The sequence below is a fragment of the Biomphalaria glabrata genome, chromosome 12, assembly GCF_947242115.1.
Source record: "Biomphalaria glabrata chromosome 12, xgBioGlab47.1, whole genome shotgun sequence".
Taxonomy (NCBI): Eukaryota; Metazoa; Mollusca; class Gastropoda; family Planorbidae; genus Biomphalaria; species Biomphalaria glabrata.
This window is the reverse complement of record NC_074722.1, coordinates 8148182-8173566: the sequence shown is the minus strand read 5'-3', so window position 1 is coordinate 8173566 and position 25385 is coordinate 8148182. Positions and strand designations below refer to the sequence as shown.

General features: G+C 33.4%; 2 protein-coding genes across 2 annotated transcripts in view; one reads left to right on the top strand and one right to left on the bottom strand.

Moving 5' to 3' along the window:
* Window positions 1-8935, bottom strand: LOC106050476 (marginal zone B- and B1-cell-specific protein-like). Its single transcript, XM_013205446.2, has 4 exons — window positions 8534-8935; window positions 5723-5832; window positions 5459-5563; window positions 1-4124 (listed from the first exon to the last, which is right to left on the bottom strand). The coding sequence occupies exons 1-4, from the start codon at window positions 8795-8797 to the stop codon at window positions 3962-3964; spliced, it is 642 nt and encodes a 213-aa protein (XP_013060900.2). The 5' UTR covers window positions 8798-8935; the 3' UTR covers window positions 1-3961.
* Window positions 8936-11764: 2829 nt separating this feature from the next.
* The window catches only part of LOC106050470 (uncharacterized), a 68298-nt gene continuing 54677 nt past the window's right edge, over window positions 11765-25385 (top strand). Inside the window, exons 1-2 of the mRNA XM_056005378.1 lie at window positions 11765-11889; window positions 16284-16361. Coding sequence (XP_055861353.1) covers window positions 16298-16361 — 64 coding nt within the window. The 5' untranslated portion in view covers window positions 11765-11889; window positions 16284-16297. The remainder of the gene's footprint in view (window positions 11890-16283; window positions 16362-25385) is intronic.

Sequence of the window (25385 nt, the reverse complement as noted above, 5' to 3'; positions counted from 1 at the left end):
TTATGTTTAATAAACATTTATTGAATCAACGTTTCATAAATATCAACCAGCAATGAATAAAAAAAAATTGTAAATCTAGAACACATAGGCTTTAAAAAGTGCATAATGACAAATATCAATGAGAAGGGAAAACAAAACATCAACAAGACCTTAAAATATAGGTTAGAGGTTATATATGCTCTCCTATTCCATGTTCATACAGACTGATAATCTGTATAGGCAAGTGAGCTCCACAACAGCCAGCTTGTAGATCATTGGGAAATGTTATTGCACACCTCAATGAGCAGAAGAGTACTCCCAGTGTATACTACTGTCTTACTATACTTTAGGTCATTTGTCTCAGATATGGCACTTATGAAAAAAAAAAAAACATGGTATGAAAAGGTCATTTGAGACAAAATTTGCAATATGATATGCATGAAGAGATTAATACACCAATATTTTTAAAAACTACATTGAACATTTACTTTGGTGTGGTCTATTCCAACAATTTCATTTACCAGTTTACACTATCTCAATTTTGTATAGAGCACAAATAATGTCCTGATAATCCATATGACACCCTTTAATTTTTGGTAAAAACATTATAGTTGAGACGCCACAATCATAAAATCTTGTACACAAAACAAACATTCTTACTGGCATTTAATAGTAGGTTATAATAAGGCATTTTTTTTTAAATCTTACATTGGTACTCTGAAATCAGTTTGTGTTTGTTAGGTAGATATACAAGTATAACTTACTTTTACCATCCATCTGAAACTAATAATAAAAAAAAATATTTGACTACAAAATGTGTAACAACCATTTCTTTGCATTCTGTTGTCCATCAGATAGGGGAGACTATCTTTGCATTCATGTTGATGCTTTAAATATAGAAGTAAATGTTAGTATAGCTTTGTATCTTTCTAAAAGACCATTTCAAAACAATAATTTACAAATGCAAGGATGAGGAAATATAAAACAGTAAAATGGAGATCATTTTCTACATTGCTAGCACTACAGAATACATTTACACAATATAAAAAGTGCTAATATTATATTTTGACAATTAGAGCAACTGAACCACATTAATGAAAGAAAAAAGATTGTATTTATGTCATGATATTTCCTAACTATCTAGATCTTCAGACTACGTGAAACTCTTCATTGCCCTTCTGTGAAATAAGTCTCTAACAATATATGGTCCTTTCATGCACTAAAATATATAAACTAGAAACTACTGGAATGTAGCTCATTAACATTTGTTTCTTTATGACATCATCAATAATCTTAATTATACAAGTATTATATTAAGCTCAAGCTTACATTTTGGTACTCTTTGATTATAAGCTCTTTAAATTCACTGTAAATAAAAGGTTTTAAAATTTAAAAAACAAGATAAGGCAAAAATAGATTGTTCTATCATTTCAAACTTGTCACAAACTTGCAGCAGTAGATCAATCAGCAGATATGGAATGAAGTCTAGTTGTAACATCAAAACTATGAAAATCATAGCAATAAGTTAAATAATTCAAAACAACAAGATTCACAGCCCTAACAAACCTGAGCAAAAGCGCCCCATATTGGACAAATATGTGACATTTAATTGGTTGATAAGAGATTGCAAAGAATAAAAAAACTTGCTTAAGCTTTTTTTTTTTTTTTTTAAATTTTCATAGCTCTAGAAAACACTACAACTGAGTACACCTTTGTATTTCCCAGCACAGCCATCCAAATGACAAAACAAAGTCTATGTCTAGAGGTGTTCATGGTAGTCGAAAACAATCTTAAACCATGTAAGAGAAAGAAATTTCAACAGAAAATCAGGAACTACATGCCAGTGCAGGTGAGACAGGTCAGAAATCAGAGGAATAGTGAGCAAGCGTTACACACACAGATGACTTTCATATTAAAGTTAACATTCTGATTTTGTAGCAGTCAAAAAAGAAAAAAAAAGATAAAGTGATTTGGGGAAATGTGTGTGTGTGTGTGTGATATAACAAATCTTTAAAAAACAATGAAAAGAGGATATAGCCTTGATGACTGCCTAGCCATGTGGTATGCACTGTGGACGTTGTTCAATGGGAAGGATGGTTCTGGGTTCAAACCCTGCCTTCCACCATCAAACGGGCAGTTTGGGCTATGATGCAAATATCTTCAAATCTGAAGGAATCTCTGAAACGAATTAAACCAATTAAAATTGGGAGAGATTTTGAACCAATCGATAAAATTTTAAAAAGCCAAAAATTGACTTTGTGGTAGATGTGCAGGAGTTTAAAATCTCTATTCTGCTGGGCTAAAAAGTGCAAACAAATTTATGTCTTGTAGAAAAGTCATAAATATTATTGTTAACAATGAGTATTATTACAACAAGACACAATTAGAACAAATATTTGATATATAAGTTCATCTTTAAAATGGTGAGAAGAAATCTCAGAACAAGAAGGTGTAGCACCAAGTGATTGGTAACCACTTCAACACACAACAACCAGAGCACAAATACATTAGTGCAGAAGGAAAAAAAAAAAAACATTAATTTCAGATATTTTAAAAGCAGCAAGTTAAACAATAGATGCAATAAAAATATCTACAACTCTTTTTTTTTTTAAATTTAAATATAATATCAGCAGTTTGAAATTAGATATAAAAAAAATTATCATATAATTAAGCCTTTTTGATCATTATTTGAAAACATCACAACAAATGAAATGTGAAAATATGTCTAAAATATTTGTAAAAAAACAACTTGTATTTATGTACAAAAGGACGGTCAGAATTATTTAATAAGATATTGTGTCCTTTTTCAATTCTGCATCACACAATTGTAGCAATAGATATATTCTAATAAATATTTTTTGATATTATGTTATAATTAAGAAACACAAAGTAAGAGTCAAATATCTTTCTAAATATACATAATTAACTTTTTTTTTTTAAAGATTATTACAGAACTACTACATTGGTACTGCACATTCTCCATTCGTTATGAACATGTGTTTTTTTTTCTAGATAACAAAGTTTAAAAATATGTACACTTTTCATAACTCATGGTAAAAAGGCAACTACATCAGGACTTAATACTATATATTTTGCTTTTATTGAGGTGCAGAAGATGGAAGGAAAACTTAAAAAGAACAAAGAGGAAAACGGCTTTGTCTGCATGAGATGTGGGAAAATATGCAGGTTGCAGCTGGATTTGCGGAGTCATGTGAAACACTGCACTCATCCTTAATCATCGAAATTGAAGACATTGCCATTAGATGATTTACATTAAAAGTTAAAGCCCAAGTTAAGGACAGTACATCCCCTCTTCTTGATTTAGCCCCAACTGTCACTTGAGGCCCACTATAAGTTTCTGACGATCACTTGTGCTCAGAGAATCCTTCAACCCATGTACTGAAATCAAGCCTTGTAAAGGTCAACTAGCAAACAAAGTGTGATCCAGATACAAAGCAGTAAAGGGAGATACAAAGGTGAAAAAAGCAATATATCAAATGAGTAACTTAAGTGTCTAGAGATGATGAAGTAAAAATTGACTTGAAGGAATTTGAAGATTATCTAATTTTTAACATTTTCTTTGCCATGTTTGTAGAGATTTACTACCTTTTGATCTCACAAAAAAAAAAAAGCAAATATTGACTGACACTAATATAAGTTAACTTGAATCAGAATTTAAAAAATGACTAGGCAAAACAATGAAATGTATTTGAATAGCACTAAAAGTTTATGAGTTTCTAGATACTTTCATGTTTTTCTTAGGTCCTATTATTGATCTCTAGATAACAAGGTAACCTATGACTACTATGACATAGATGTGCTTACAAATCATTTTGTACATAGCACATTTCTATACTTACTTATAGCACCAAGTAGAAATAAACTTTAGATAATTATTATAATAGACACTTGTATTGACATCCTCTTAATGTTTTGTTTAAAAAAAAAAAAAAAAAAAAAAAAACATGAAACTAAGTAAATTTCACAATTCTTCTTTTGGAGTTTTCATGGCATTGAGCTGTTCAGGACTGCAGTAAGCTGTGCATAATGAAACAGCTAACTTTTCCTTTCCTTTGGCTCGGTAGAAATCATAGATGCCATCTTCCTCATACATTTCAATCAGCTCCCGGCACAGTGTGGACAATCTAGTTTGGGAAGAGAAACATTCAAGTGAAGCACAGTGCTTAGGTAATTGAAAGGAGGAGGACATTATGTTAATTATCTGGCTTAAAACTACATGTGTAAAAATTATTTGTGGACATATTGCTAACATTTTTAAAATGAATCTGCAAAGATCACAACAGAAGAAATCAATCAAATTACATGTTAAAAGAAATATTTTAATTTAATATCAACTATTATGCCACTTAGCAGGACATAGCGACAAAAGAGTTTTAGTTATAGTTTAGTTATAAATCGTACATATTTATGTTGATAATCAGCAGATTGAATTTGTCCAGGATGCAACAGTACCTAAGCTTGTGACGCTTGAAAGTCATCCATGAAGGTAAATAGAGGCTAAACATAGCTCAGCAGCAATAGCTGAGAAGGATCCTAGTCTAACTAATTACATACCGAGACCATGTCACCAATAGAGACATCTCTTCCAGTAACGTCACTATTACAGACCTTGGCTTAATTCCATTCAGACAGCAAGTCCAACTTTTAGAAAAGTCTAGCAAGGAATTGTTGCCAAAGGCTTCTTTATCCCTACTGATCCTTGGAAAGGATTTTTATCAAGCAAACAGGAATAAGCCAGGAGTTCTTCCCCCAAAGTCATGTCTGAGGGTTCCCAATATTACCAACAAAGACTACGAAAGGGGTTCATACACAGTATGTGGCGCATCAGTCTCTGTCCTGGGCCTGTTTTCTATTTAAGCAGATAAAGGCAGCACTAACCATGAGGAATTTCCCTCATATTTCTATACTGTAACTGCCACAATTAAGTGTAAGGGCCGCCACTCCAGCGGACAGTCTGTCAGCCCCCTTATGGAACAGTGTGGACTTATTGGACTAGGATGCAGGATATCTGATCTATCCCTACACTGTGACATTAAAAAAAGCAAACCTCACCCAAGGTAACCACACAGGGGCTTTGTTTGTTGCCTGTCACTTGCCTATCTAGTTTGTACTAGTACACATTTCCACTGAGGCACCACGCTAAAACTTTGGGGGGCTATAACCTCTGAGAAAGTCTAACTAAACCATTGGAGGTCAAACAAGCTACAAGGTCACCCACACCTTCTTAGAAGACCTACAATTTACAGGCACTAGCTAGGAAGAGGTATGGAAGTTGCCTGCCATCTATATGGAAAGAGCTTGCCCAATGTGCTGAATCTAAGTCTAAGTCTTGTGCAGTGCCTATTAATACATTGTTGTACATTTAATGGAGGCAATTCAATAAAAGGAAATAGTTAAAATGCTGATGTTTAATTATGAAAATATGTCCAAAAGGAGAGATATTGTGAACATGTTTTACCTGGCATCCCATTTCCCACCTGCCTCCAATATTCCAGGTTCTTTCTCTTTTGGCAAGCCTTCACCTGATAAATACTTTTCACCATTTATATTCTTCAGTCCATACCTATGAAGTAAAGAAAACAAAATACATTAAATGTCTTAAAAAAAACGACAGGGATACAATCATAATTAATTGGTATAGTAAAAATGAGTTGAAGTCATTATATACAAGATTGATTTACAAGTTAGTTCAATTAATTAATAATCTCAACTTTCCACTTACTCTTTCAATCTTTTATCACAAACTAAATCAGCGACATCCAAGACATCAGCCAGAGAAAGAGGCTGGCCTTTCTTGACATGCTTAAGGGCTTTTCCAAAGGCTTTTTCAAACTAGTAGAAATAAAAGTTGAATTAGTTCCATTTGTTGCATGAAGATGACCTGCTAACTATAGTAAAAAAAAAAAAAAAGCTAAAACTTTATGGCCATATTACAAGGTCTTCAGGGCTTGCAAAGACACAAAGACATTCCTTCAGGAGAACAAACTGTATCAGGAAAAAGAAGAAGACAAAGAAAGCAATGGGAAATCTGTGTGGTGCACCAACAGTCCAACAGACTAAGGTATAGGTGTTGTTAAAAACACAGTGAAAGTTATCTCATTTTGTTTAAATTTCTTTTTCAGATAGATTTAAAGTTGCTAATGTTCCTAATACACAGCTAAAAGGTTAAGTTAATCATAACTACAAAATTCCATAAGGATCACTATTTTGAGCTGTTCCTTCTTGAACTGAAAGTATATGTTTCATAGGTATTTAAACTCTCACCCTAAGAATTAAATGTTACTAGATAATAAGGTCAGCCCAAACTGATTCATTAAACCCAGACCCATGACTTATGGGGGTCATTGAAAAATAGGTATTAACACTATCACATTTTTTTGTAAATATACTGATACATAAAGGGTGACTTTTTGGGGTCATATGTACTCAACCTTATTGTTTATTAGGGAAGGGCCATTATCATATTGTTCAATATAAGCTCATGAATACACTGGATGAGACTGACAAATTTTCAAATTAATTGCTCACAGAAGCAAAAGTTTCCAATCTTAAAATTGCTTCTGCCAAATGATGTAAAAGATCAAGGCAATGATTTATTTAAAAAAGTGTGGAAGGTGGCAATCACAATAATTACCTGCATTAACAAGACAAACAAAATGGATATATGCATCAGTTAAATCAAGGTGAATTGTGAATTCAAAACAAAACAAAGCTTAAAGGCTATCAATGATTCAAACGAACACCTGGAATATCTTAAGAAAGAAAAAATATATATTTAATAAGAAAATAGACTAAGCAAAACAATCATCCACTGAACTTCTAGATCTCCTGCAAACTAGAAAACTGCATCTGACTATTTTACATTTTAATGATCAGGCAACAACAAATACATAGTTCCAAGGACCATAACTCAAGTAAAAAAAATAAATAACAACAATGAAATTACAGCAAACAAATAAAAATTGGTCCTATCTCACAAGCTAGATTCTATCAATCAATGATTCCCAGTATTTCTCAAACTTTTCTTTAACAGAACACTTCCCATTTTCGTGGACATTAGCGGAACCCTTTACTTTGTTTTTTTAGTTTGGATTATTTTCTCATTTGTTTAAATTAAAAACATTAAAAATTAAACTTCTAAATGTATATTTCTTTTTATAATTTTCAAGTGGAAAACTATTATAAAATATACAGATGTAAGCATTACAAAATCTTAGGTATTGTGTTCTTGACAAGAATAATTTCTTTTTATTTGTTGATAAATTCAATTCTACTATCTGCTGGGGTATCAAGCCGCCTGTTTCTAGATCAATACTGAGACTTTGTTTTGTTGCAACAAAATAAAGAAAAATCCAAACAGGTTGTAGGAAACAGAAGTAAAATAACAGCTTGTTTTGAAATTAAAGAACTCTGCAGACAAACTCAAACAGAAATCATTTAATGGTTGAGCTTTGTATCTTTGTTTCAAATTAGAGTCAGAATCTAGATTAGTTCAAAGTTAATAATGATGTTATTACAGCTTTTGATCATTACCAAGAAGAGTTAAAAAAAAAAAAAAAATTCTTTTCCTTTTACTTCAGAATAATTCATGTGTAGACTACTAGTTTATTGTCCCAAGAGTTTAAAGAAGACCTACTCAAGCCTAGCAGAACCACTGTGCTTTGTGGAATACAGTTTGGAAAACACTGCTATATACAATACAATGATCACAGTGACCTAAGGGAAATTATAATGTTACAATCTCTAGATCTGCTTTGCTTTCAACTTATCCTTAGATCAGCCACAAGATTCCTGTTTTCACTATAAAAAAAGATGTGGTATTGTACGGTGATCTTTTTAATTTAATAATTAATCCAAACTTGAACATAACTACTGCACTTTTTAAGGCAGATTTAAGTGACATATCAGCTCAGTATTAAACAGCTAAATTATAGATGCTTGTACATAGACATAATCATGCAGGTAAAAGGTGAATAGCTACTAAAGGTTTGATTCAAGATGTATTCTACTGGCAATCCCAACTTCAATTTGAAAAATTCCCAAGTCTATTTATATAGAAAAATAACATTTTAGGCAGTCCAAAAATATTTACTTGTGACGTACATCTAGTCTAGATCTAGGATAAAATCTCTAGTAGGACTAGACTAAATCTAGCATTCTAGGTGACATCTCTAGGTATTGCATTGCAGAGACGTTTTCAAAAGCCTTCTTCAAATAGCTTTGATTTGATATTGTTGCACATGACATGCCTTTCACATTTATAGTGCACAACCCATAACTTGAGTTCTTGAGTGTTGCTGATCTAGATTTAGGTCTGTTACTTACTAGTACTACTACTACTACTAGATTCTAGATAGAGATTCTAATAAATTCTAGATTAGATCTACTCATCTAGCCTAGACTGTAGACACTAGACAGTGTAGAATAGAGTTGACACAGTAGTGATTAAATTTATATAAATATAATAATAATATAATTATAATAATAATATTAAAATATAATGAATCCTTAAACTTAAATTGAGTAGGTCTACCTGAAAGGCAACAGCAGTGCATCCATCACATCGATGAGCTTCCGGCATGTGACGCGAGCCTTCCTCTTCATCAGTAAGCTCTGGCGGTATCATCAAAGATTCTCCAGGTTTCAGGTTGTTGGGGTCGATGCCTTGTTCTCTGGCTTTTTTCTCCATCGTTTCTCTTAGTTTTTTCATATCCCCACTGACCGTCAGAGTATGCAAGGCAAGAGCAATACAAACTAATTTACAAAAATTTGTAAAGTAACCTGATCTCAATCCCATGCTTAAATTGTTAGATCTTAATAAAATCTCAATAAAAAACAACACAAGACCAGCTTTAGTTTTCAAAATCTACAGTACAGTGTAGTCTGAAAAGTTCAATGATAGACACCAGGAGTCCATATACAACGGTTGTTTACCAAAAATCCTGGCAACTTAGTGTGTATGCCAGAAAGAAATAAAGTATAATTTTGGCTAATATGATTTTTGATTGTAAAAAAAAAGTTTTAAATACTACATTTAAATTTAAATATTTTAATATAAAAAGAGATCTAGATAAAATAAAATATTTAGATCTATAAGTTGCATGTATTTTAACTAAAATTACTTAGATCTCTACTCTAGACGTATGATTTTTTTTCTCTCTCCTATTTCTAATAAGCTAGGTAGCGGAACAAATTAATTATGAATAAGGGACCCTTCACCTATGACGTCTGATAGACAGCATGGGCTCATCCTAAGACTATTACTTACCAAGGAACGGTGGGGTGCGAAGCCCTAAAACTTATTTATTTATTGACAAGGGACAAAAATGTGCAATGTCAATGTAGTTATAAATCCACGTTAAGATATTAGCCAATTTATATTTTTACCAATGTTTCTAAAAGGATATAGACTCTATATAGGTATGTGGGAAACACATTTAAGAATGTCAGAAAAGTTGAATTCTCGTAACGCATTTTTTAAAACTCCGAGAGTAAAAAAAAAAAAAAAAAAAAGCTTAAATATCGGCCAGTGCCACTCCTACTAACTAAAATTAGTATCTGATTTGCGTTCTTCTTCTATGAGAAACAGTACCTTGTTCAAGAGAATGAATTATACGAAGCTTCGAACGCATAAAAGCGCTTAATTTTCCCACCCCTCATCATGCTAGGGAAGCTTTATCTTCTTATCTTATATAATACAGACGTTACTTAAAAAAAAGAAGATGATTACGTCCAACGCGTCATGCATTTAGTCATGCATATTAACCAATGACTTAAATTCTGCCAAGTCACTGGTTTTCCTGGCTAGCTCAGGCAACCCATTCCATGCTCTAATAGCACTAGGGAAGAAGGAGTATTTGTACAAATTTGTCCTAGCATATGGGACTAGGAATGTGCCTTTATCTTTGTGTCTTTCAGAGTATTTTATTAAATTTAGTTTTTGTTTTTGTCTTTGTGTGAATAACAACATTGACATGTATTTTTGTTAATTAGAATTTTAATATAAGTTAGGTGTTATGTTCTGTCACTTAGCATTATAATGTGGGTGTGTTTGAGTTCTAATATTGTCTAAAAACAAAATGAAAACGCTGTTAGACGATAAAAAAATCGATGCAATTATTTTTTCACACGAAAAAAAATATTTTAGTTCATGATGTCTCAATGGATTTAAATATTAAAACAAGCAAAATCCTTTTTAAAAAAATTAAAAAAATAAAAAAGGTTATCTAAAGGGGAAGAACTTATTTCCGTTATTCGATCTCAAGTAAAATAATTAATTATCAATAAATAATTCACTAATTGTGTATTTTTGTTTATTGATTCATGTTTTGTTACACTTTCTCATCATTTCAACAAGTGAATTCTCTTGAAATGTTCTTATATGCCGTGTGTTTATTGCTTTCAGTATTGCTTTTATATTAGAGCCGTGTTTGGTTTACAAGTACTGCTTTATAGACATTGATACCCGAAGAGATCTATTCATCATACTCTTATTTGAAGGAGACCAAAAGTGCTTTTGACTTATGCCAGACGGTTGTTTATGATGACTGGAGCTTTCGAAAAGGTTTCAAAGATACGCTGACGCTGGAGACACGCGCTCTTTCGTTGAGTCGCTCCTACGGCTCAACATACCAGACTATGGTGCAGCTAAAAACTGTCTCGCCATGTTAACCAGAAAGGCTGACATTTTGAAATAAAAAAGGCAAAATTAACAATGTCAAGGTCGTTAGATTGAAAGATGACTATTGCTGAACATACAATAAAAGAAATATTTTTACCAATTGTTTTTGTTTAGCGCAATGTCATGCCTTTAGCTTTCTCAATACGCTATGATTTTATCGCTTGTCTGGACTAGTTGGAAAGGGGTGGGGGAGAAAGAATGGGGTATCTGGGTGATCGCTTTTTAAATGCATTTATATATTTTATATATATATATATATATTAAAAGGGAACGACCTGAATTCGAACTCGCGGGCTAAAGCTTTCACAGCCTCCTCAACCCAATAGACTAACCACTATGCCAGCAAATCGCTTAAGAAAATAGAAGGTTTTAAAGGTATCTATTGTTTGCTTCAAACTTTAAAGCAGCGACCTACAAAGTATAAAGAGTATTCAAGTATTCAACTTATACTACCAAATCAGTCAAGTACATTTCTTTGAGATACCAAACAAAATAATTAACTACCAATAGTTAATTAACTAATTTGTTATTTTTTTAAATTGATTCTTGTGTTGCCAGGTAAAAGAAATAATTGTTCGAAATTTCAGCTTGATCCGAGATTGGGTTTGGGAGAAATAACGCGCATACACTTTTTACCAGAAAGACAGAGTGAGTTGATACAAACTTTGTAAATACGTTGTTCTAAAAATAGCACAAAATTGATTAGATCTACATGCTTTGTAAACTTATCATGAATACTTACTTATTCTTCATACCAGATCCACCAAAAAGATAATTATTGATCTGCCAAAAGTTTCCATATAAAAGTAGTCTATCAGGGAGAGAGGCTGCTCTGGCAAACTTCAGAGCTAACAGAGAGTTGCATACAACAAGGTTAGGCAGTAGTTGTATTCCATACTCTTGCCTCTAGCGATCCTTTCTCGGGAACCACTTTTCTAGTTGTAAATTAGTCTTTACTGCCCCCCCCCCCCTTTTCCACTCTCTAAAAAAAAGTAAACTTCTCCCACCCCCCTCCAATATTCAGTGCTGTTGTTCTATCTCCATTGCGCGTTAATGGAAGCTGTCAGCTATATAAAGAGCACGAGACTACAGATCGTCGTGCTTTGTTGTGTGATCTCGTGATTGACGTCTGCTATCTCAAGGGGACTGATTCTCGAGTGACGCCCGGTCGTCAGAAGTTGGAAAGACTACAGAGGAGTTGGACAAGTGTGAGTAATTCCGTCGAAAAATATTCTGATTTAAAAAAAAAATTGTATATAACAAACAGTTGTTTTTTTTATATATATTCTCTTATATATATATATAAATATTATATTGTCTCTTATGTTTGGGGAAAACTACGTAGGGCCTACATTCTGTTGATCTTGATTGACAGTAAAAAAAAAAAAAAAAAAAAAAAACAGCGATATATTTTGTATTTGAAAACACAGATAATATTTTATTCAGTTTAAATTGAAAAAAAAATGTTTTCCAAAAAAAAAAAAAGTAAACAAATAAATAAATAACAATGAAAATAAAAATTAAGAAAACGAATAATAATAATGATAATAATAATTAAAATCTAATAATAATAATAAACGAAAGTTTAGAAACTATAAATACATAAACAGATTTTATTTCAAATAAAGTTTATAAATCCATCAAATAATAGGTTCCACAATTATTTAGTAGGCAGCTAGCTAGCAGCTTAGCTCATGTGAGCGACGTTTTTAAAAAAAAGGCAGCATGTAAGGGGAAGAACTCCACACTGCAAGTTTTATTTTTATTCATAAGAAGCGCATTTATCGTTTCTTATCTTATCTTATATAATACAGACGTTACTTCAAAAAAGAAGATGATTACGTCCTACGCGTCATGCATTTAGTCATGCACTGCACTGCAAAGTACACAATTTTAACCAACGTTTGTATTTTGTTTGGAAGAGAACTAGTTGCAATTGTCTCGTGGCAGCCTCGATCTGAAAACGAGACTTTTTGTAACATTCATTGTTACGTGATGTCACCATAGATACGTTTTTACATGGAACGCAAGTTATCTTATCTAATAAAATACAGACGTTCCTTCTTAACAGAAGATAATTACGCCACAAGTGTAGAGCTGTGTCAACAAGTGCAGACTGGGCGTCAAAATCGGCCCCGGGCATTTCTATACAATCCGGCCCACAAATTGTATGTCACATGACGGGCGTCCAATCGTGCGTGTCCTCAAGAGCATTGTGTAAATGTTAATAACGTATCGAAAGCAGCTAGTGATGGAATAGTTTATTAAATGATTTGGGAACCATCTGATGAATAAAGTGTAACACTTGGAATGGGGAATCTCTTACTGTGAAAAAAAATACTTGATACATTCAAGACATCTGCATGTCCTCCATCAAAGAACACAGTGTTTATGAGTCACTTTCATTCCTCGCCATTTTCTCAGGCCTATGGACTTCTTTTTACAAATAGAAATCTTCATCCTCCATTATTTAACTGCCCATCTCACAATGTCATGGGGGCGCGGTGGCTGAGAGGTTAAGGGCTTCCAAACCTGGGGTCCTTGGTTCGAATCTCGATGAAGACTATGATTCTGAATTTCGGAATTTTTAGGGCGCCCCTGAGTCCACCTAACTCTAACGTGTATCTGACTTTAGTTAAGAAAAGTAAAGACAGTTGTTCGTTGTGCAGGTCACATGATTCCCTGTTCGTAAAACGTTGGCTAAGAACGCAAGGTCAGATAGAGAACTTTGCTATACTCACATATACGGCTTTCTCAATAACTTGGAAACCTAGTTTGACTGCATCTTAGAGCTGGCTACACACACACACACACAACAGAACATGTCCTCTTGTTTTTAATATCCTTACGCTCAGTAATACAAATGCTGTCAAGATTGTCTCATATTTTAACAAAGCCTCTTTATATTTCAGAAGTCAATGACTTTGACGTATTGGCATTAGTGTTTTCATTATGGCGTTGAGCCTGTTCATTTGTAAATGCTATCATCAGAGAAAACATTCATACTTTTACAACATTTATTTACACAGGATTTCAGCAATGGTTGCTTTTCATCTGACTTATTTTCTGCTCCATCTTTTTGTTAGATTCTTTTGCATTTTAATTCCAATCAACACATTTCTACTCTGTTAAAGATAATAATAGTGATTTATGAAGGACTTTGTAGCAGGGCCAACTCCAGATCATGCGACAACTCCACCAAACCAATAAGAACTCGTATGTGACTGGACTTATCATCTATAAGACTAGAAACGTTGTTGTGGGTCCCTTTATAGATTCATCCGAATATACATGGCCGTAGCCAGGGGGGGGGGTTCTTGGGGTTCAACCCCCCCCCCCCAAATGAAATCCCCCCCCCCTGATCGGAATTAAGTGACTGATTTTTGCTTTCATTTTGCTTATTTTAGGTGAGATTTTAATACTAAATCATCACTTACCACAGCACAGCCGAAGGGGTTTTGAGTTAAAAACCCTCTACCAGGGGGTTTTGAGTTTAAATCCCCCTACCAGGGGGTTTTGAGATTAAAAAAAACCCTATCAGGGGGTTTTGATATACAAATCCCTCTACCAGGGGGCTTTGAGTTTAAACCCCCCTACAGGGGGTTTTGAATTTTAAACCCCCTACCAGAGGCTTTTGCAGTTAAATCCCCCTCTTCTATAAAACAAAACAAAAAAATGCAATCAACAATCCCCAAATTCCAACAGCACAGTTAAGGAAGATTTTGATTTTAAAACCCCCTCCAAAATTTACGCTAAACCCCTTCTTCAATATAAAAAAAAAAGAAAATTACACACTTAAAATTCTATGAGCGTAGCCAAAGGGGTTTTGAGTTTAACCCCCCCCCCTCCAGTTGGGGTTTGAAGCTAAAAAGTACCTCTTCAATATAAAAAAAAAGCAAATTACACACTATAAAATCTATGAGCGTAGCCAAAGGGGTTTTGAGTTTAAATCTCCCTCCTCCAGATGGCTTTTTCTTTAAAGTTTAAAACCCCTCCAGATGGTTTTGAGTTTAAAATTCCCCTACAGAGCGTTTAGAGTTGAAAACCTCTCTCTTCAATATTATTTTAAAGAAACTACAGTCACCAAATTCTATGATCGTAGCTAAATGGGGTTTTGAATTAAAAAAAACAAAAAAAAAAACTCCAGAGATTTTTTTAGTTTAAAACCCCTCAACAGATGATTTGACGAAAAAACTTTCCTTCTCGATATAAAATCTAAAGCGAAATACAAGCATGTAATTCCAAGAGCGTAGTCAAGAAAGGTTACAAATTTCTACCAGTGGCTTGGGCTCCATAATAAAGTGTCAATAGTCTTCTGCCGAAATTGAAAAACATTAAATGTGGCTCAACAAAGATGGCCAAGAAAGATTTTAGGAGTCAGTCATAGAGATCGGGTCTAAATCAAAGAAATCATATGCCGAACTGGGAGTCGAATCCTTAGTAAGGTTGTGACAGAGCGTCGCATGAGGTTTTGCGGGACATGTTCTCCGACAAAATGAATTACGCAAAATAAGAGTTGCGGAAACAGCTTGCCGAAAATGCGCCGAACGGCGCGTGAGGGTCTAAGTCAGTAAGAATAGCACATTAGGTTTTTTAAAATATAACTTTTTAATAGCAAGATAATGCACTGTAGATACCTCAGAATATGCATTTTGTTGGCTTTCAATACCAGAAATAGTGCTTGGCGCTGCGAACTCCCCCAGACCCTCTTGCTAGCAAGGGCGGGGAGTCTACAATTAACAATAAACGTCTTCCGAAAGGGTCAGAATGTAATAAAGATTAATTATGTACACACACACACACACATATTTTTTTTCCGCGGGGGGGGGGGGGGGGCAATTTCCCCCCCCCCCCCCAAAAAAAAAAATCCTGGCTACGCCCATGCGAATATATCCACACTAACGTCGATCTCTATAAGAAATAAAGGCCTTAATATTCTCTTTTTTATCGTTTAGTGAAGTCGACTACTGGAAGCACTATAGACGGATGAAGGATATTTACGACAATGCTTTAGATTAGTATTAGACTTTAAAAAGTGTAAAAAGTATTTTTGTTTCATCACGACGCTCAAAGTGTTTCTTTTAAAGAAAATAATATAAATCTTGAAACAATTTAGTGGCATTCATGCGGTCCTTTCGGTGGCCCTACTGGCCCAATGGGGTACCGGTCCACCTGGCATTTGCCCGAATGCTCATATAGCCAGTCCGCCCCTGTGTGTCAACCAGAGTCCGTGCATGCTAATTAAAGACTTAGACTCGGCTACGTCTTGGTTTTCCTGGCAACCTGCTCAAACGGCAATAGAGAAGAATATGGTAAATTGCGAGTCCTTTCCAAGCAAATGGGACTAAAGGAACTTACTAGTAGAAAAATATGTTTTTTTTTTTAAAGTTTATTATTTGAATGAAATTGGCGAGATCTGTCAAAATGACTGCATCTATGCTGTCAGATCTATAAAGGTCATATGTAGTGGTTCTACGATTCATATAGCAAATAATTAATTTATAGGCCTCCTATATTTTGTAGAATAATGTGTGCTGTTTACAGATATACATAGATTTATCTAATGTTTGTCATGTGAGTTCTGTGTTTTAATGTATTTCAGCTGACAATCAGACAATGTGCTGGGTTAAAGTAATAGCTGTTCTATCAGCGTGTTTATTTATAACAGTCCACTCTGCTGGTAAGTGTGTGTATAGTTTAGGGTCACATTTTAACATATTTATAGTCAAGTGACAAACGCATTTATATTTCCTATTTTCATTAAAGAAAGAGTTTTGTAATACTCATAGTTCACCATGCACAACTTGCTTATGGCATACATGTTTATTGTTCCTCATTGCTTATTTGAATACATGTTGTTTTCAGTTATTGTTTTTTTTTTCATCGTTACAGTGGTATGGGAAATTTAAATAATGTTTTTAAGAGTCAATCTTTAAATTATTTCTTTTAGTATAGCATGAAAGAATATTTTAAAATGATATTACTTAAAGCGTAAAACATTTAGATGAAGAGAAAGTGACTAAAATAGTAAAAGAAAAAGTGAAGTACCTTTTCAGACCTTGCGATCTATGAGGCAGAAAATGTAAATGCCACCTGTATCTGTGGCCAACGGTTAACGAGGGTGTCATGTGGCCAGCACAACTTTATTAAATTTGTAGTAGAAGTAGACTAACAATAAAAAAGCATTTATAAAAACAAAAAAGGGGTAAACGACCTGAATTCGAACTCATGGCTCAAGCCTTCTCAGGCTTATCAAGCCAACACGGTAACCACTCTGCTAGTGAAAGATATCTATTGTTTCTATAGTCTCGTCCTATTTTTCATGTTATGTTCACTAAGACTCAGATGACGACCTATAAGGGGACTAATTCAGCTTACACCACCACTTCAGTCCAGTACAAATTCTTTCCTTTGTTAAATTACCAAACAAAATAATTAATTACCAATCGTTAATAAACTAATTGATTAATTTTTAAATTTGATTCCTGTGTTGTCAGGTAAAAGAAATAAGTAAGCAAAATTTCAGCTTGATCCGAGATTGGGAGTCGGAGAAATAACATGTGCAAACTTTTTACCAGACAGACAGACAGAGTTGATGTAAGCTTTGTAAAAAAAAAATGTTCTCACATAGACCTAAAGAGGGTAATTACACGATTGCAACATTGTTCGTTGTTACCAGTTCATCAAAGTCTTCGTAGAATACGAACAAAACGGATTTATAAACTGTTCATTAAATTTGTTTGTTAGCCTCATTGAAGTACAAACGAACCGAAAAAAAAAAAAAAGAAAGTATTGAAGGAGGAAGATAGATTATTTTACCGCACCAAGATAAACATTTCACATTGATAAAGGATGACCTGGATACCAACCAACTCTTTTCCATATAGGCCCCAGTTACATGTACTCCATTGAAGTTTTAACAAGGAAAGTGCTCCTTTCAGAACTTGCGATCTTTCAGACCTTGTGACCTTGCGATCTATAGGGACCAGCTAAACGATCAACCGCCTTTACTTTCCTAAGCTAATGGCCTTATATCAGGTATCTAAAATAGAGTTTGGTGGGGTCATCTTTAAAAAAAGACGAAATTCAGAATCCCAGAACTTATGCAGAAGTGGCACAGCTTACTTAATACAAACATTGACCATCTGAAAACATTTTAAGACAAAATATTTATGACATGCGCACGACACGGTAGACTTTGCAGGTATTTTGGTAGATTATATTTTCAAAGTCGACAAAGGATAAAAATATATTTAAAAATTTTAGTTTCATTTATATTGTAGGAAAAAAAAAACACATTTTAAATGGCATAAAATAAATTAAATTTTGGTATTTTTATTTCAACAAACGTATGATATGGATCACTCATGTCTGCCTTGATTTAGAGCCATCAAGATAGAGCAGTCAAAAGCATGGCTATCTTCAGTATTTGCTAGCTGGCATATTAACATTCTTGTCAATGTCAGAGCAAAGAAAAAAATTGAGACCAAATTACACTTTTTTTTCCCCTTTGAGATTTATAAAAATAAATATTTAGCATGTGAATAACTTTGCATACATTACAAAACCATGATGGTGCAAAATGTAGGTCTTATCGCAGATAACAAAAACAAATCTGGTTCAAGCGTAAACTTTCTCTCTCTCTCTCTCTCTTTCTCTCTCTCTCCCTCTCTCTCTCTACTTCTCAATATCTCATAGTCCATGACCTTTATTAAAACATGATTGTTTGATGTAGGCCAGTATTTTTTAAATTTCTAAGTGGACGGCTTTCGTTTTGTTGTATTTGAGAACGGCAATAACCTCTTCAAAGAGCAATGCTCTCAGATATGAAATATACATTCCAAAGTAGCATAATAGTGTCAGTTTTATTGCTTTTGTTTTAACAAGGTCAGAAGTGCTATGCAATAAACATTTTATTTTGAGAAATCATTTTTTTAAGAGAAGGAAGATAGTTTTTTAGACGAATCAAAAATGTATCTCACTATATGGCAGTCTTTTTCAAAACCTAGCGAGAACAATGATAAAAGAAACAAAATAAAAAAAATTAACCAACTAGATTATAATTTTTTTTCTTCCTAACTTATAAGTTACGCATGTTCCTTCAAAAGAAAGATGATTCTCACGCTTGTCCATTAGTCAATGAAGAAAGATGTGCGTTAGATGTTACATCGCTATATTAGTAGCCTACATTAAAACGTTGAAAAATGTTGAAAATTCTTTTTACATGTTTCAGACTAAGACTAAGACTAAGACTAAGACTGCTTTATTGATCCTTACGGACATTTGTTGTGATTACAAGGACTCTTTTCTCATATAAAGACAACACAACAGAAAAATACACATAAATACAACAGACAACATAAAGAGTTCATTCAGCGACTACACACAGGTATCTTGGTGCATTTCATGTTCCCAGATCAATGAGTGGCGGTGATAGATATTCTTTCAGAGTTGAAGATAATCTACTTCCAAGTCCAAACCTCCCGCAGGACGACGGTGATGGCAGCGGACAGGGTCTGAACCCAGGACCATCGAGACAAACGACAGACCAGAGCGCATACCGCACGTCCATGTGAATGTAGTTGGGACAAGATAAAATAAACAGATATGCGTTGGAAAGGTTTTGAACCCTAGACTGCATTGGCTTCAAGCCTAATTCTTTAAAGATAAGATAAATTAGACAAAAACAGCGATAAAAATACAGGGCTTCTCAGCTCTTACGGAAACATTTGGCAACGAAATCTGCTGTCATGACACAAAGTGGAGATTATGATTTAAAACCAAAACATTTAAATGTTATTTAAAATCTCCAGTCGAGCATTAAATATGTTGGTTACTACCAGAGGGGCATCTTATTTTATTTATTATTCGTATCTCAGACTTACTTAGTAAGACTTAGATCCACCCTCGCCATTCGGCGAATATGGCGGCAGACTCTCTCTACATCAGGGGTTCTCAACCTGTGGGTCGCGACCCCCTTAGGGGTCGATTGACGATTTGTTAGAAGTCGCCTAAGACCATCGAAAATATGGATTGTTTTTGTCTTTTCTTCTATTGCTGTGTGGATGGGGGTCGCCGCAGAGTGGGGATTGTAAAAAGGGGTCGCCGAGCTTAAAAGGTTGAGAACCACTGCAGTCTATATCATAGGCGACGCCATGTTAGACGTGGACTGTCTTGTTTTTACTCTCCTCTTTTCAGCTTCCGTGATCTGTCTGACTTTGGTCACGTGGTTTTGTCTAAGGATACGTCCCGCGAATCTCATACCACGTTCGGTCACCATTTCACTCAGGGGGCGAGAGCCCGTGCGGGAAAATTTATTTCTCTATTAGTGACATAATCTCGATATGTTATTGCTAGGATCCTTTTGAGCCATCATTGATGAGCCAAGTTATTTTCATTTTTACAGTTTAGGGTTTAATGTACTTCATTGATAAATTAAAAAAAAAACTGACCTTGTGAAGGCTCCATCCATGACTTCCTTTTTGTCCCAGTTAACGACCTTTTGAGCACTCATAAATTATCAACGAATCGAATGGTTTCACTCGATAGTGTAATAATTGTGTTGAAATCGCAACTGTACGTTATAAATTTTTAAAGTCGTAAAACATTGAAGATATCTTTTACGACATAAGTTTCAGTTCCTATGACAGCTATTGCGACATCAACGCATTTCAGATAATATTTATGGCCCTGTTCAACAATGCCGTATAAAGAAATATATCAGATTGTAGACTAGAATCATAAATGTAGATATTCATAGAACAGATGTCAACAACCGATGAAGAGTGTAAACTATTTGACAAAAAAAAGTTGAATAATTCTGTTACGCAAAGTTTGTTGACCTATTTTATGGCCCTTCGGCTCTGAATCATGACGTTTACCATGTCAGTCCAAATGAGAGTTGAAAAGAATACAGAGACATATTGAATATTCAGTAGGCAGCATAATTCAAAATACAATTTAAAAAAAAAAAGAGCGAAGAGAAACACAAAAGAAAACAAAGAAAAAAAATAGAGTACTTTAAAACAAGGTTACAAAGACCTTTTGTGTGGAAACACAAACTCAAAATCAGCCCTCGAAGTTGTCCACCCAAGCAGGTAAAAAGGCAGCTTTCAATATTTTCAGAAAGAATATCAGAATGAAATTATATCAAAGACAAATGACAGTGAAGAATGGAGAAAGAAGATTGGCAGATCTTGTGTAGTGCCCCAGCGGTCCAGAAGACCAAGGGATAGGTGAAAGTGAATGTGAAGTTAGATGTGAGCCTGGCCTAACTGATGTCATATAATGATTATCTAATTGATTTAATTGTTTAGTAAAGGGTCAATCTCTTATTCAAAGCCTCAAGAAAAATATTCGTAAAAAAAAAATAATTATAAATTTCCTTTAGTTAAAGTGTTCCATGTCTATTTTGTAGTACCGCAGTTTACGCGATAATACGAAAAACCACTTAATAATTAATGTTTAAAATTATTTTCCATTTAAATGCATACATAATTTAAAAAAATTTCTTTAAAAATAGAACATTCTTTTTGTAAATGTAGTTATTAGTATGACAGTACTTACTTAACATAGCAATACAATTGTAAAATAAATTATTTTTTACAAAAATATATAACAATTAGCATAAATGTGTTAAAAATATGAACAATTGTTTTCTCCCTTACTAAATAGCCTCCAGTGTTTACTATTAATAGTGAATAGTTGTAAAAGTGGTGTATTTTTATGAAAAAAAAAAACAACTGCTTGCATAATTGATTTTAAAATTAAAATTTATAATTTCCGAAAAGAAAAAAGTAGCCGTTGCATCAGAACTTTGAATGGTCTAAAATATTATGATGTCGGATTTTCACTATCTTTTCTAGTTTACGAGATCTAAACGGGGCGGACAGACTGACCACACAACACTAATAGCGTCTTTTCCCCTTTCTGGGGCAGCTAAAAAAACAAATCTTATATTAATTGTAATTGTATCAATTAATTTGGATTAGTCATGTTATTGTAGGGGGAAGAAGAGGGTATCTTGTGGAATGTTTACATGTTCGCTTTTTAAATGCATAAAAAACGTTCACTCAAGGCTCCATTCCTCAAGGGGACTAATTCACCTCATACCACCTAAGCTGTCAAGTACAATTTCTTTCCCTTTTCAATATACTGAACAAATTAATTTTTTACAAATAGTTAATTAACTAATTGGTCAAATCTTTTTTTAAAATTATTCTTGTGTTGTCAGGTAAAATAAATTATTGAGCAAAATTTCAACTTGATCCGAGATTGGGTGTGGCAGAAATAACGTGTACAAACTTTTTACCAGACAGACAGACAGACAGACAAAGTGAGTTGATATAAGCTTTGTAAAGATAGAAAGGTATGCGGAGGAAATGTTCAAATTTTACTCACCTTCACCTATCCCTTAGTCTGTTGAACCACACATGATCTGTCGACCGTCTTTCTCCATTCCAGTCTTTTGCCTTGTGTTGATGGTCTATTTTGTTGATGAGTATATATATGTTACTGGTGCATGCGAGTCCATATGACACAACAACAGAATGAATCAAGAATATACTTAATAACGCAGGCTGATAACTTCAACAATTTAATAAACAATAAAAAGGGCACAGTCCTCTGTCGTCGCTAGCCTAGCGTCGTCCTCTTAGGCGTCTTGTCCGTTATTCTTCTTGTTCATTATCCTACTCTGTTCTTACTCGTCACATTACTTAGGAAAAACCCGATTCACATCAACTTCTACGCATCTTGTGTCATTACATATTTCCTCCCCCCTTTATCAAAAAAAAATTTTGTCAATTTTTTTTTTTCAGTCTAAAACACTATCCCTACTGTCATGTCTGTACAATATACATGGCCAAAATTTTGGGGAAAGACAAAACAAACATATATCTTGATCTTGATGGACATCATCATGTTTCCCATCTTCATCAGTTCCTGGTAAAATTGTCCATGTTCCTATGTCACAAAGTTCACACTGTAGTTGAATGTTGACACCAAGAAAACAATACAGTTATTAGTAAGAAAATATCTGGTATGCGGTGTTCTAATCATCACTCATTGACGATAAAATAGTATAGTACAGTGTAATAGTTTCACCAACCAATAGTACTAAGTCCATCAAGACATGTATACAGTCCCCATACGACGATGCCTTTGTCGATTCCACAGACATAAAACAGAGTTTTTCAGAATAAATACACATGTATATAGTCCACATACGAAGATGCCTTTGCTGACTCCATAGGCATAAAACAGAGTTTTTCAGAGTAAATACTGTTATTGGCCATATGTACGTTGATGGTTGTCTCATATCACACCAAACCCCTCCTGTCAGACAAAATGTAATATTTGTGTCAAAACAACTTTCCAAATTATTCTACCTAACTTTTTTGTTGGGTACCAATAAGTATATTTTCTCTCCACTTACCATTTCCAAACTGACCTAGCCTTTTACTAATGGATGATAATGATTATATAAAAAAATAATGACTGTAGATGATCATACTTACTTTAATTTACACCTTTGACTTCAATTATTGAAATTTTATAATTATCTCCCTTGATTTAATAAAATTCCCAATTTATATTTTACTGAGTTATCTTCCTTTAAAGGAAATAAAATATATATAGTCCATATATAAACAACTTATTCATACCCATTGACTAGAACATATACATATATATACATGCATAAACAAATCAAAATGAATAATCATTATTTACAACAGTTTATCTCACTGTAACTCTTGACAACATGTCAGCTACAATATTAATTTCTCCCCTAATAGCCTCCAATTGAAAATTATATTCTTGTAAAATTAGAAACCACCTGTATAATCTACCATTTTTAATACTTTTTTCTTGCATAAACTTAAGAGGCCTGTGATCAGATAACAATATGAATTTGTTTCCCAGTAAATAGCTTTCCAACTTAGTTACAACCCAAACAACAGCTAAAGCCTCCTTCTCTATGACACTGTATCTCTTCTCAGTATCAGATAATTTCCTACTTACATAAATTATTGGGTGTAATTTATCATACTGTTGCATCAAACAACCTCCTATAGCACTACCAGAAGCATCAGTAGTGACATAGAATATTTTAGAAACATCCGGTAATCTCAATATCAAATTTGTAGAAAAAATATGCTTAACTTTCTCTATAGCTTCTACACACTTTCTATTACAAGTCACTTTTCTAGGCTGTCCTTTCTTTAATAACTGGTTTAATGGATCAACTATCTCTGCTAAATTTGGTATGTATTTTCTATAATAGTTTATCATCCCTAGTATTGATTTAATCTGTTTTTGTGTTGTTGGTATTTCTATTTCTAATATCTTCTTTACATTATCTTCAATGGGACTGATAGTATTATTTTTAACTCTATGTCCTAAAAATGTGATTTCTTCTAAGCCTATCTCTACCTTTTCTGCTTGAATTGTTAGACCATTTTGTTTAATTAACTCAAAAATCTCCCTAATTCCTTTTAAATGTTCTTTCCAATCCTCATGAAAAATGCATATATCATCTAAGTAACAGATTACATTTTTTCTATGACCTATAACCGACATCATCATCCTATTAAAGGTAGCTGGAGCATTTATAAGCCCAAAGCTCATAAAGTTCCATTGGAATATTCCATAAGGAGTGATAAATGCAGTATAAGGTTTAGCTCTATTGGTTAAAGGAATTTGCCAATATCCTTTTGTCAGATCCAATTTTGTAAATACTTTAGCATTGGACAATTTGTGTAATATGTCATCAATGTTAGGCATAGGGTAAGGATCAAATTCAGTTATTTTATTTAACTGTCTATAATCTATGCATAACCTTATATCCCCATTCTTTTTCTTTGCTATAACTATTGGTGAAGCATAAGCTGAATTGGATGGTTCTATTATTCCTAGTTTTAATAAGTTGTCTATTTCATCTTTAACTTTTCCCTGTAAGTGTAATGGAATCCTATAAGGCTTCATGAAAATAGGTTTGTCACTAGTTAACTTTATGTCATGCTTTATGATATTTGTTTTTCCTGGCAAACTGGAAAAAATTTCTTTAAAATCATTGATTACATTTATTATGTCTTTTGTTTTTTCTGGAGATAAATTTTCTAAATTCAGTTTTTCCCATGTTTGATTATCTTTAGTTTCTAGTATAGGAATATTTTTAATATCATTTTCATTAGTTTCCTCATTGATTAAAACAATTAAACATTCATCTACTTGATTTTCATTTTCCACAGTTTCTGTATCTAACTTTTGAGTTTGATTTTCATTGTTTACTTCTGTATCCAAATTTTGAAATTGATTTTCATTTCTCTCATTGTATAACTTCAAATTATTTATATGATATGTTTTTATTTTTCCATTCATATTAATCTTATAGTTTACTTCACTTGTTTTATTTGTAACAACAAATGGACCCTTCCACTGTTTTCCTAATTTGTTTTTTAAGTCAATTACCAAAAGTAATACCTTGTCTCCTACCTCCAATGTTCTTAATTTTCTTTTTTCATTTAAGTTCTCATGTACTGTTTCTTTATATTTCATGTTATTCTCAAAAGCTTCCGCCCATATTTGTTTTAAATCTAAAGCTGTTTCATTGTCATTTTCCTTTTCTATTTTATTTAAGATCAAACTTTCTTTAAAAATTTGTATTTCATCCCTAGGTTTCCTTCCATGTACTAACTCATAT